The sequence below is a fragment of the Octopus bimaculoides genome, chromosome 16 (genome assembly GCF_046866305.1).
Source record: "Octopus bimaculoides isolate indiv1 chromosome 16, ASM4686630v1, whole genome shotgun sequence".
NCBI lineage: Eukaryota > Metazoa > Mollusca > Cephalopoda > Octopoda > Octopodidae > Octopus > Octopus bimaculoides.
The window spans coordinates 27,692,756-27,707,433 of record NC_142943.1 but is presented as its reverse complement, the minus strand read 5'-3'; the positions used below and the strand labels follow the sequence as shown (position 1 = coordinate 27,707,433).

The window sequence follows — 14,678 nt, the reverse complement described above, 5'->3', positions numbered from 1 at the left end:
GCATACAAATGTGTGTGTGCGTGTGTGTGCATGTATGTTATGAGCGTATGTGCTCTTGTGTGTGTGTCAGTGTGTGTACATAAAACGATGTACACAGTAGTGGGACCTCCAAGAAATACCTTCAGCTACCATCACTATGTTGATGCTTCGATATTCATTGTCTGACCTTATTATTTGTTAATAACCGAATTCCTTGCTCTTACTTCTGCCTTATTAAAGTTTCGTCCGTATTTTTGTTTTGTTGTTGTTCTTGCAGCATGTTTCTAGGCTCCAATATTGAGCCATGCGAAGGCAGCGAGCTGGCAGAAACGTTAGCACACCGGGCGAAATGTTTAGCAGTATTTCATCTGTCTTTACGTTCTGAGTTCAAATTCCAACTTTGCCTTTCATCCTATTGGGGTCGATAAATTAAGTACCAGTTGTATATTGAGGTTGATCCCCCAAAATTTCAGGCCTTGTGCTTAGAATAGAAAAGAATATTGAGCCAAGCGTCATGTAACTAACATTGGATTCAAATTTTAGCACAAGGCCAGCAATTTCAAGGGGCGGCTGTGGGGATAAATCATTTCCATTAACCCTCCAGTATATGACTGGTACTTATTTTATCAACCCCAAAGGGAGAAAACGGCTAAGTCAACCTTGGTGGCATTTGAACCCAGAACGTAAAGACAGATGTAATATCACTAAGCATTTTGCCCAATGTACTAACAATTCTGTCAGCTGATCAGTCTATCATGCAACTAATATTAGAATGGACTCTAAAGCAGAATGAACTTGGCAGCATTTCGATCATCTTTATGTTCTGAGATGAAATGCCACTGAGATGAGCTTAGCAGCATTTCAACCATTTTTGTGTTCTGAGAGATCAAATGCCACTGAGTTTGACTTTGCCTTTCATCCATTCAGCACCAATAAAGTAAGTACCAGTCATTCACTGGAGTTGATGTAATCGACTTTCAAATTGCTGGCCTTATGCCAAAATTTGAAATCAGTATTTGAAATGGACTTTGATCATAAAGTCATTGGAACACAACCAGGAAGTGAACACTAGGCTACTAAATAGTTTGCAACAGACCCTTCTCTTTTTCTCTATCTCTCTCTCCCACCCTCTCTCTTTCCCTATCTTTCTCTTTCCTTCTCTCTCCTCTCATTCTCTCTCCTCTCTCTCACTCCTTTTCTCCCTCTCTTTCTCTCTCACTCTTCTCCCTCTTTCTCTCTCTCTCAATCCCTCTATCTTTCTTTCTCTCTTTCTCTCTTTCTTTCTTTCTCTCTCTCTCTCTCTGTCTCTTTCTCTCTCTTTCTCTTTCTGTCTCTTTCTCTCACCCTCTGTGTGTGCTGCAGGTTTCATTCAGTTCTGTCTACCAAATCCACTCATAAGGCTTTAGTCGGTCCGGTGCTATTGAAGAAGACATTTGCCCAAGATGCCAACACATTAAAATTGAACTCCGAACCATGTGGCTGGTAAGTAAACCTTATACCACACAATCGCACCTGCAACTCTGTGTGTGTGTGTGTGTGTGCCGTTGCGTGGTAAAAAGTTTGCGTACAACGCGTCCCTCTCATCAGGTGTTAGATGAATACATCTCAGTGGAGACCCATGAATCTTGAAATCATGAGGAGCTGAATCAAAGACATATATCGAACACCTACCAAATGTGTTGAGTACCACTTTCTCGTGCACACTCACACACACACACACAGCGGGAGAGAGATGATAGGGTTCTATAGCTTGTCTCCCAAATTTCCTTCACAAGACTTTGCTCAGGCGAAGAATCAATTGGCTAAGGTATGATACAGTTTCATAGAACCCAAACGCACATGATACTGACATGGCCTTTACAACCAAACAGTCATACCGGCACGTATTCATATCTAGGAATATAAAATCAATTTGGCAGCAAGCAGTGGGATGTGTGTTTATAATAGAAAATGCCATCTTTCATCTTGCAAGCATATTTCTTCATCAAATCCATTTGAATTGCAATATGATTATTACGTCCTTAAAATATGTGAAGTGCTGTCTCACTCTGCTTTATAATATATACATTTAAAGTAATGTTGTCTGAGAAATCAATAAAACTATTGCCATGTATTAATTTGGAGTTAGCTTTGTTCATTTGGAACTTTGCTGCTAAACTCGAAACGATTATGACTGCATTACTTGAAATTACCGATAGACGCGTGAAACACCTCGTCCTGACACCATCTTGAATATTTGCTCAGAAATTTCACCTAAATGGATGTAGAGAGTTGAAAGTTGTCTAGTATTGAGTACTTCTCTAATTTACGAAACAAAAAAATATGTATACATATACATGTATTCACCCCACCACCCATATATTTAGACATACACTCTCACGCATATACATGTAATGTATTTGTGTGTGTGTATGTGTTTGTATATATATATATATATATATATATATATATATACATACATACATAGCTACATACATAATACGTGTATATATATATATGTGTCTCTCTGTGTGTATGGAGCGCATAGTCTTTACCTCCGCACAATGTTCCAAAAAATACATACGTTTATATGCTATATATGAAAATAAGAGTGAACAAAATAAGCTTAGAAAACAACTGTATTTTGCAGTCATTATCCGTAATCTACTCCCAAAACACTTCAGTAGCTCTACTTTGAATCATCTGCAAACTTATATGTTCAATGATCAATTAAGTGCAACGACCTCCATAATAACCAGCCTTCAATTTGATTTTCCGTTCCTAAGTTAACCAAAAACATAGATTGCCGTGGTACTCTTAAACCTTCTCGGTAGTTCAACTATTTGGTGAAAAAATACCACCAAAGCAACGTAAACCGTCCAAAGGACGGGTGCGTTAGCTAGTATATATATAGATATATACATATATCACAACAATCGTTTCGGCTGCATTCTGCACTGCTCCCTAGTGGCTGGGGAACGATGTAATGACATTAGATGCATCTCGCAGCGCAGGGACCTTCATCAGGTGACATAACAGGCTTCAAAAGTTATAAGATTTACGTTTGACTCAAAGCTAGATGGTGGTATTATGGTGTGTTGCTGGTAGTTCACACACATTGGTGAAGCAAAGTTACTGGTGGTTCGTATACAGGAAGCGATTGATAAAAAAAATACGAAGAATGTAATGTAAAGGGAAGAGGTGTTAATGATATTGGATTGAACAACCCTAAAGCGTATGGAGACCTTTGCAGGCTGGTTATGGAGTCAAGCGTGACAGCGTGCTCAAGAATTTGGTGGGGGTGTGATTCTCGTCTTTAATTTTGATGGCTGTTTAATTGCCCTATGGCCCATATCAATATCAGAACATACGCCGGCCCACAATCATTTCGTATATACTCAACTTTGAGTCATCTTCAAAACTCTCCCTCCTCCTCACCCTGAATGAAGCTGCCCACTTTTGCACTGTTGATAAAGCTGGAGTGTCAACAACCACGTCGACATGAAGGTTCTTGGGGGTTAAGCCATTTTTCTACAGTTACACGATAACACAACGATGCTAAATTTTGCCCATTTTCAAGAGACGTCGCTACTAGTTACTTCTGAAGTCTTCTTTGAAGAGTCAGATGTCAGTTTACACGGGACGAAACAATCCAGTTACTAAGAAGAGTTGCAATTAAAGCATGCAAGATTTCATTGCTCTCGCATCACTCGTTCGTAGGCAGCCAATGAACTTTTCAGCCCACCCTGCATGCATGCATGCATGCATGTATGTATGAACGTATACATACGAGAAGTGGCAGCAAGATCATATATTCACCAAGGAATCTAGTGTATACTCAGCTACAGTGGGTAGTATATAATATCCGATTGTTCGTTGAATACATAATCATTATAATATATATTTGATGTGATTTATCTCCAGTTTCTGCTCTGCTCAGTGAATGCTAGATAAACCTTCCTGTCAACGACACAGAACAATCATATTTATTAATTATTGATAGCTTTTTAAATCGTATTATTTCATCAATATGAAAGCAGTTAAGTTTTCCCAAGATTTCTTTAACATCACTAAGGTTGTGGCTATTCAATAAATATAGATTGCGGAGTCATCAATCCGGGGCAGTATTTGGTTGAAGTAATCTGATACAGTGAAGTGATATTTTTCTTGTGCATGACGGCGTGTACATATGTGGACATTTTGTACGTGCATGCGTTCGCGGGGCAGTGTGTGTGTTAGTGAATATTGAGCAGTGACTGCAATGCACAACATTCACACGCGCGCGCGCATATATATATATACACACACATATGCATATAAATACTCATACACATTCATTCAGGTATATATGTATATACGCACTCATATATATATACATACATACATACATATATATGTATATATATATATATATATATATATATATATATATATATATATATATATATATATGTGTGTGTGTGTATATATACATATGTGTGTGTGTGTGTGTGTTAGATAAATATATTTATGGCCGGTTTATGGGGTTAGCCAGGGTTTCACGTCCATAAAGCACTTAGTTTTACGGCTTTTCTTCAGATCCTAATGGCCGGTGGCGTATAACCTCTCTTCAAAGTGAAGGGAGGAAAGATCTCGTAGCTACTTGTTGAATGCACGGACAAAGAAGAGCTAAGTGCAAGAGATTGTCCCCTTTAGACCGCTATCCGTAGTCGACGTGGTTGATTTGTGGGTTACAGGATTTCAGCAGCAATCCGCTGAAGCGTAAGCAGAGTCCGAAGACTTCTGCCCTAGAATTTAAGATGTTCCTCGGTTTCCAAGCAGCGCCTCTCTAACCACAGGTTCTCGTTCAGGATACTGGAGAGACGATACGTCATGTCCTTGTACAAGTCATGCGTGGCGCCTGGAGGACAAAGGGACTCCACGCGTAATATGATGGACGATCCTAGAAGAACCAGGCGACTACATCAAAGGGAGAAAGTGTTGCAAGCTGTGAGGAACATCTTGAATTGCAGGACGGAAGTATTCGAACCCTGCTAACACTTCAGGATCTTCCTGCTAAAGTCCTGGAACTCACGAGCCGACCATATCGACTACGGACACCAGTCTAAGGGAGGCAATCCCTTGCGCTTAACCCTTCTCCTTTGCCCGTGCATTCAACAAATAGCTACGAGGTCTTTCCTTTCCCCCACTTTGACAAAAGGTTAAAGGCCACAGGCCATTAGGGTCCGAAGAAACGCCGTAAAGCTAAGCGCTTTATGGACGTGAGCTCCTGGCGAACCCCATAGACCGGCCATGAATATATTTAATTATTCCAATACTCTATACTTTAGAGCGTGTTTCTTTTTCGTATTTATGATTTTCTGATTTACTGACTATACATACATACATACATACATGCACACACACACACACACACACACACACACACACACACACACACACACACACACACACACACACACATATATATATATATATATATATATATATATATATATACACACGCACATGCACGCATACATATTCATACACATACAAAACCATATATACAACGCTGCGCGCGCACGCACACACACACACACACACACACGTGCACTCAGGAAGTGTGGCAAGAAATTTGCTTCTCAACAATATGGTTCCGGGTTCAGTCCTACTTCGTGGCACATTGAGCAAGTGTTATCTACTATAGCCCCGTGCCGACCAAATTCTTGCGAGTGAATTTGGTAAACAAATGGAAACTGAAAGAAGTTCGTCGTATATATATATATATACTAGCAGAAATACCCAGCTTTGCATGGGTTAAAGAGAATAATGAAATCTAAAAACGCCGTCTAGACTACGCAACCCTCAACTGTTAGTAGCTACGATACCATATTTCTACATTAATAACTCTCCAATCCATGCCAGCATGGAACATAGACATTAAGTGGAATGCCAGTCTCTCATCTAGGAGGGCCTTGAAATGAATGTTACTAACTGGGGACTATGTGTGTCGCAGTGATAATAAAAAGACCCAAAGGAGGTCTGCAACGAAATAATTTTACTCAACACTTTGCAAGTGAATAAATGGAGGCAAAGATGCGTCTCATTTACTTGACAATTTATGCACCACATTGCAGAAATCACAATGAAAGTATATCTGAAAGGGTAGTCTTACACTGTTGTACCGTTGAATTACAAATAATGCTCATATGTTATGTTCGGGTTAAAATTTCATCAACATCAAAAATATATGAATTTCCATGGGAGTTATGGCCGTTATGCAAAGAATATAATTTCCAAATTTCATAAAGATCCGTTCAGTACTTTTGACGTAGTTTTGAATAAGAAAACAAATGACTAATGTGTGTGTTTGTGTGCATGTGTTTGTGTGTGATGGGTGTATATATGTATAGATATCTGTATGCATGTATATATATATGTATATATGTGTACATATTACATGTACATCTATATATATACATCTACACATATGTATACATATACATGTATGCATATAGATCTATATCTATATATATATCTATGCATATACGTGTACATATACATGTATATGTATACATATACATCTCTTTCTCTCTCTTTCTCTCTCTCTGAAAGTATCTGTCATTACAGTATCGAAATGTGATTGTTTCAGTTAGTGGAATAACGTGTACATATACATCTATATGTATACATATACATCTCTCTCTCTCTCTCTCTCTCTCTCTCTCTCTTTCTCTGAAAGTATCTGTCATTACAGTATCGAAATGTGATTGTTTCAGTTAGTAGAATAGTTTCATTTTTAAAGTGAAAGTATTTGACATGAGTGTTTTTGTTTCACTTTTGACACGTAATACTTAAATAGTGGAGGAGATATTATGTTGCCGTGGGCTCGAACTCTGCAAGAAGTTAAATTTTTTTTGACTAAAACACAACTGGAACCCTAAGTAAGGCATCTGTAAAATTTGAATGAAATTGGTTGCGTAGTTCTCGAGTTTTAGGGATTCACACAGACAGACAGACAGACACACATTCTCATTTTTATATATATAGATTACAGTGCAGTGCAAAAGTCTTCAGCTACTTTAAACTATTGTAAATTTCTACTAATTGTCAATTTATAAGTGGATGTTTCGTATTGCGTTTTTCACAGAAGAAACATTGGTCCTGTTGGAGCCATTTCCATACCTAATCATTATATTTTGTAGTAGAAGTTCTGAATGAGAGGGGAAGATGTGAGATGAATACCAAAAATGGCCGTGTAAAAGTTTTTGGCCACCTCACATAAACTAATCATGATACAGTGTTTTAAAATAGAAAAATGTCAATAATGAAAATTTATTACATAATGTTCATTTCCAATCTATTAGTGGTATAATGAAAATTTGTAAGACATTCCAGAAATTCTCCATCTGAGATTATTATGTGACTAGATTCACACGCTTGGGTGTATGCATCGACAGTTCAACCAGTACACCAATCTATCTGCATCTTTGATGGTATCTGTCAGCGTGGCTGAAAACATGAGATTGAATAGAGTGGGAACAAGGACAAAATCCTACTTGCCCGCCATTTGCGAGAGGGAATGGCTGGGATATTTCGCTGTTGTCTTGGACCCTGGCCAACATGTCATTATGAAGTTATAATGTAATGTCAGCGAATGTCCTGGCACAGTCGTACTTTAGTCAACTTCAAGGAAAATCTTACGCTGAACCTACCATTAGCATCAATGGGCAAAGATTGAATGCAGTGAATAAGTTTACGTATCTTTGGAGCACACTCTCCAGAAATGTCATTGACGACGAGGCAAATGCCAAACTTGCTAAAGCGAGCGTTGCTTTTGACAAACTTCATAAGAATGTGTGGGGAGGAAAGACATCAGCATAGAAACAAAGATCAAAGCGTATCAAGCCATACTTCTCACATCTCTACTCTTTGATTAAACGTCATGCAAAGAAACTGAACCATTTCCATGCCACCTGCCTTAGAACTCTTCTTGGTATAAATGGCAAAACAAAATCCCAGACACTGAAGCACTCAAACGTTTTTGTCTGCCCAGCGTCTACACCATCCTGACACGAGTGTTGCTTTGCAAGGTAGGTCATGTAAATTCGCATTCTAGACCACCAGCTCCCGATGGCATTATTATATGCCGAATTCCAACAAGGTAAAGAGCTCCGGGGGGGGGGGGATCAGAAAAAGTGCTTCGAGGATATTATGTGTTTCTGAGGGTCTTCATCAACGGTTGTGTCGCGTGGGAACAGATGGCTAAGGACAGAAGCAAGCGGCGATCATCTGGCCGCAAAGCATGCAAGCCTGCGAGGCCACAGGATTGCTCCAGCTGAGCAACGTAGGCAGGACAGGAAAACCAGTAACACCAAATCTCCAACTACGATCATCATTCCCTGTCCACATAATCAGAGAAACTTTTGGGTGAAGTTTGGCCTGATCAGTCACCAATTCACCAACAGAAACCAATCCCAGCTCTGCTCCTCGTCGCTCTATGTATGTATGTATGTATGTATGTATGTATGTATGTATGTATGTATGTATGTATGTATGTATGTATGTAAGGTGTGTGTATGCATGTATGTATTTATGTATGTATATATGTATGTATGCATGCATGTATGTATGTATGTATGTATGCATGCATGTGTGTATGTATGTATCTATGTATGTATATATGTATGTATGTATGTATGTATGTATGTATGTATGTATGTATGTATGTATGAAAGGTGTATGTATGTATTTACTTTTCCAAACGATTAAAACGAAGAGATGTGATGATAAAAGACTTTATAAAGCTGATTTATAAACTTGGTTATCTGCCAATCGTTAGTCACAGAAAGATGTGTGGATATGATTACGACAGGTATTTCGGTCAGTGATTGGTTGAAATTATCGAAATAAGACAATTTTTTACATGAAATAAATTCGAATACGAAAATTTTTTTCTGTTCTATAACACAAAATAAATAAGTATACGAAGTTTGAAAGTCTTTCGGTACCAAAAACACTGAGGTAATCTAGAACATAACAAGGTGACAGGTACTTTTTTTTTCAAGAAATGTTTCGTCAACTTTGACCCAATTGTAGTTGAAGTTGCTAACAAGATATCTGGATTATCTCTGGTGTTAATTAATATTCTTTTCTCTGTTGGATTCTAAGTCAATTTCCCCCCACGTTAATGTCTTGTTTGATAATTTTCACTATTCCAAAAAAAAAAAAAAAAAAAAAAAAACTACTAAAACGTGGTAAAATGAGTAATGAATAATTTCAATAATCTCTTCTCTTTAACTGCATGGTATGTAAAAATATTGTGAAGAGAGTGACTCCAACAGATCGGGAAGAAGCGGTAGAGAATATTTTATGTTAAGTTTTTTTTGATTTAGTTGAATTTTGTTGTCATATTATGTACCATTTTCCTCATGATCCTCTTTCATTTGACCAAGATATTTTTAACTTTTCGTGCATTTCTTATCTTCCTGATGTCTAAGGATGATGGATATTGATGTGTATTTACTTGACATTGTCTTACTCATTTTGCCCCAGCTAAATTCCTCTTTTATATACTCAAAGAGGACAGAAATAATATTCTGAAATGGCGTTCAGATTGTTATAACATTTTTAATGCATTTAGTGAAGGTCATTTGCTTAGCTGATATAGTTTGTAAAAATGCAGCAAAACCTCGTCACTGCCTCCCTATTTATTTATTTATTTATTTATTCATTTATTTACATGTATGTACACGTGCACACGTATATATATACATACATGTGTGTGTGTGTATGTGTTGACAAACGCAAGCATTAAAATTGTTTTGAAATACAGCTAGATACGCAGTGCACTTTACGGTAAACGGGTGGATACACATCTACCAGCGCAGTGCGAAAAAATGCACTCTAATTTTCTAAGATATTTTGCATCACGCTTCAAAAATCACAGCCCAGTGTATGGAAGTGTACCGAGATACAGTTGTTGAAACATGTAGTAGAAAGTAGATTTTTCACCCAGTTATTAATAAAGTAATAAAGAAAGATAACTCTCTATACGATATCCTGAGTTACCTCCCTTGAAGATTAATCTCTTTTCTTTAATAATATTGTCGACTTAATTTTAATTTTATATTCCTTTTTTCTTAAATTGAAACTTAGAACCGTCGTGTACATGTTGGGTCCAGTAACTTCATTTGCAAACCACCACCTGAGCAGTGGACTTTATTCCGAACTGCACTCATTCTTAATCCAGGTAAGCTTTAGTAAGGTATTTTATAGATCTAAGAATTTATTTTATAAGCCACTTTTAAATATATCACCCTCCATTTTTAAGGGATAAATCATCTGCTAATACCAAATAAATTGCGGAAATTGATTTAACTCTTATAGAATAAAGGATTTGTCCTTATTTCCATCCCTTAAATATAAGAAATACATTATCAATCAATACCCAATAAATTAAAGATCAGCATAACGGTTATAAAATGACGGAAATATTTTAATATCCCTTCTTTAGATATAAAAAGTACATTATCTGCCAATACCCAATATATTAGAGAGGTTGACGTAATTGTTATAGAATGAATGAAATATTTTAAGCTTCCTCTCTTTGATATAAAATAAATTATCTCCATAATTTATTGGATATTATAATTATAAAGATTGATGCTATGGGGGGAAAATTTTAATGTAAAGAATCTTGTCACAGGTATCAATACATTCTGTTAAGAGTCTGAGTTGCATCATAATTAATGGGTTTATATATCTGTGATTGATAGTCAAGTAAATTACATAAACACTCCTAACTTACCATTTGTTCGGTTATGATTTATTTATTCAATTTAAAGATTACTTCTACTTTGTTTATCCTCAGTTAAGTGATTAAGAAAACAATTTAGTGTGACTGAAGACTTGCCAAGGAAGAGTATCATGTTGAACTGGCATCACCAGTTATGATGTTCTAAAGAAAATAACTAATACTATAGAATATCTTTAAGGTGACGAGCTGGTAGAATTTTCAGCATGCTAGGCAAGATGCAACATTTTGTCCATCTTTATGTTCTGAGTTCAAATTCTATGAGGGAAATAAAGAAGTACTTGAGCACAACAGGATTTGAACTAATGATTCTGTCATATTTTGTATGAAGAATTAAAAGATATACAAAAAATGTTGGGTAAATGAATTTATGAAGTTTATTAGTGATAGTCTTCTGAAACATGTCAACTCATTGAAAGAGATGAGAAGTATAGAGATTTGTTTATTCAATTTGTTCATTCATCATCATCATTATTTCTTCTGCTTTCCATGCTGGCATGGGTTGGACAGTTTGACAGGGGCTGGTTAGGCAGAAGACTGCTCCAGGCTTCACTGTCTGTTTTGGCATGGTTTCTACAGCTGGCTGCCCTTCCTAGTGCCAACCACCTTACAAAATGGACTGAGTGCTTTTTTACATGTCACCAGCACCGGTGAAGTCTGTTTTGGCATGGTTTCTACTGCTGGATGCACTTCCTAAGGCCAACCACTTTACAGAGTGTACTGGGTGCTTTTTAGATGGCACCAGCACCAATGTGTTAATTATTCTTGGTACAATTTGACCAAGTTAACATTTCTATGTTTAACAGCTGGCTATTTAATACAAATCTGTTGTTGAATTCTTGTCTAAACTGAGCAGTTTAAATTTTTATTGTTATTGTTCATAAAAATCTTATAAACTTTTGAGAGAGCGTGAAATAAGTCTTTTTTAAAACAGTGGATCTCGAAGGAAATAAAGCTGTAAATAATATGTAAATATTGGATAGAAAAAGTCAAAGCTGCCTGTGGAACTTGAACCCACATCTCCTGTAAACATGTCAAATGTTCTACCATTAGACCTTGGCAATCTTTTGAATTTGTCTATCCATTTTAGAAACTTTATTCTTACCAGCAAGAATTGTGGGTTGTTGGTGTTGTAAAGTGAAGGTGCATGACTCAGTGGTTAGAGCGTAGAGCACACAATCATGAAGTAGTGAGTTCAGTTCTCAGACCAGGTTATGTGTTGTGTTCTTGAGCAAGACACTTTATTTCATGTTGCTTCAGTTCACTCAGCTGTAGAAATTAATTGCAGCATCACTTATGTCAAGCTGTATCAGCCCTTGTCTTTCCCTTGGATAACATCGGCTGGTATGCATGGGCAACTGCTGGTCTTCCATAAAACAATCTTGCCTGGACTTGCGTCTTGGAGGGTAATTTTCTAGGTGCAATCCCATGACCATTCATGACAGAAGTGGGGTCTCCTCTCCTCTGATGTTGTAAGAATTTTATAAACTTTCAAGAGGACATAGCATAATACTTTTTTTGGAACAGCAAATCTTGAAGGATATAAAGCTGGATTTTCAACCCAATATTTATGTGCTGTTATTTACAGTTTTATATGTGCTACATGATCCACTGTTCCAAAAAAAAAAAAAAAAAAAATTTTAATCTGTTTTGATTATTTAAATTTTTTTAAATTTCTGTCACAGGTGAACTCAATAAATATCTTCTGAAACTGAAGCCACAATGTTCAACTGAAAGCTTGATCTTGAGTCTCCAATATTTACTGGATGAACATAAGTCAGTGGATCAAAATCTGCCTCAAGATTGCCATAAGCAGAGCCCCAGTATTAGTTTGATGTCTCCAGGAAGAGGCTTGACAGAGGAGGAAGGGCTACTTATGGAAATGACAGCTGCTCCTGACAACAATGATGACATTTCAAGAAAAGACTTGGAAATTTCTAAATGTTTGATAGAGAAGCAAATTGATCCAGAGTTTTATGCAGCCAATGTCCATGATGGTGGTACTGAAGATAACATTAATAGGGATGGTGCTAATGGTGTTGGTGGTGGTGCTAATGGTGTTGGTGGTGGTGCTAATGGTGTTGATAGTAAAAGTGTTGGTGGTATTTGCAGTCATGATAATGATAATGGTGGTCGTGGTGTTGGTAATGATGACGTGAGTAATAAAAGTGATGAAGATGCTAATGGCAAACCTGATAAAGAGCCAGAATTATTACAAGATCACTTGAAATCCCTAAATAATTATTTTGTTTTGCAAACTGAAGAAGTCATGATTGAAGCATTAGAAGATGATGATTCTGATACACTGGTTCATGCGTCTCAAGATGATGGACATGAAGTTGATGGCTTCCTAGCTAAGGAGTCACAAATTGATGAATTACAAGTTGGTGGATCACAATTAGATGGGTCACATGTTGAAGGATCACAAGTTGAAGGATCACAAATTGATGGATCACAAGTTGATGGATCACAAGTAGATGGATCACAAGTTGAAAGGTCATATGTTGAAGGATCACAAATTGAAGGATCACAAGTTGAAGGATCTCAAATAGATAGATTGCAAGTTGATGGGTCAGAAGTTGGTGAGTCACAAGTTGGTGGGTCGCAAGTTGATGGGTCACAAGTTGGTGAGTTGCAAATTGATGGATCACAAGTTGATGGATTGCAAGTTTATGGATCACAAATTGATGAGTCACAAGTTGAAGGATCATAAGTTGAAGGATCACAAGTTGAAGGACCACAAGCAGATGGATTGCAAGTTGAAGGATCACAAGTTGAAGGATCACAAGTTGAAGGATCACAAGTTGAAGGATCACAAGTTGAAGGATCAAAAGTTGAAGGACCACAAGTAGATGGATTGCAAGTTGATGAATCACAAGTTGATGGATCTCAAATAGATAGATTGCAAGTTGATGGGTCACAAGTTGATGGGTCACAAGTTGGTGGGTCACAAGTTGGTGGGTCACAAGTTGATGGGTCACAAGTTGATGGATCGCACGTTGATGGATCGCAAGTTGATGGATCGCTAGTTGATGGATCGCTAGTTGATGGATTGCAAGTTGATGGATCACAAATTGATGAGTCACAAGATGATATATTGCAAGTTGATGGGTCACAAGTTGGTGGGTCACAAGCTGAAGGATCACAAGCTGAAGGATCACAAGTTGATGAAACACAAGCAGGTAGGTCACAGGTAGATGGATCACATAAAGATGAGCCACAAGTGGATAAATCACAAATCGATAACTCACTAATTGATGGCTCCCAAATTGATGAATCATAAGTAGATAGGCCACAAGTAGATGGGTCATAAGTAGATGGGTCATAAGTAGATGGGTCATGTGTCGATAGATCACAAGTTGGTAATTGTGGTGGTAATGATGGTTGTGGTGGCAGTATTGTAAGTGATGATTATGTTGAGTAGGGCCAAAAAGAAAAGGATTATAAAGAGGATGTGATATAGTTGGTGATGGTTCTGGTGGCTGTGTTGGTGATGATTATGATGATGAAAGGGAAGGAGAGTACTGCAAGGAGAGGAGATCAGAGAAGGCAAGTAGAAAGATGTAACAAAAATTGAAAATAAAGATGTGATGATCGATGGTAGTTGTTGTTGTTTAACCCTAGGTATTAGTAAAGGTAACCTTTAACAGAACCGTATACTGGAATTCATAACAAAAATATTGCAAAAGATATTGATACTAATAATGGTTTCTAATTTAGGCATAAGACCAGCAATCTTGAGGAGAGGTGTTTTATTATATACTGTCATCTCCAGGTACTTTATTTTACTGACCTCAGAAGAATGCAAAGCATAGTTGACCTCAGCAGGATTTGAACACAAAATGTAATGAAAAGGAACAAATTCTGTAAGATTGAAGTTTTCAGCTTTTGCGGTGTTAAAAACTCCTTTAATTTGAATAAA

The 14,678-nt window shown here is 37.3% G+C and overlaps 1 protein-coding gene across 1 annotated transcript; it reads left to right on the top strand.

The window, feature by feature from the left end:
* Nucleotides 1-10,055: 10,055 nt before the first annotated feature.
* Nucleotides 10,056-14,352, top strand: LOC149132318 (uncharacterized). Its single transcript, XM_089364850.1, has 2 exons — nt 10,056-10,192; nt 12,442-14,352. The coding sequence occupies exon 2, from the start codon at nt 12,591-12,593 to the stop codon at nt 13,467-13,469; it is 879 nt and encodes a 292-aa protein (XP_089220976.1). The 5' UTR covers nt 10,056-10,192; nt 12,442-12,590; the 3' UTR covers nt 13,470-14,352.
* The last annotated feature ends 326 nt before the right edge of the window (nt 14,353-14,678 follow it).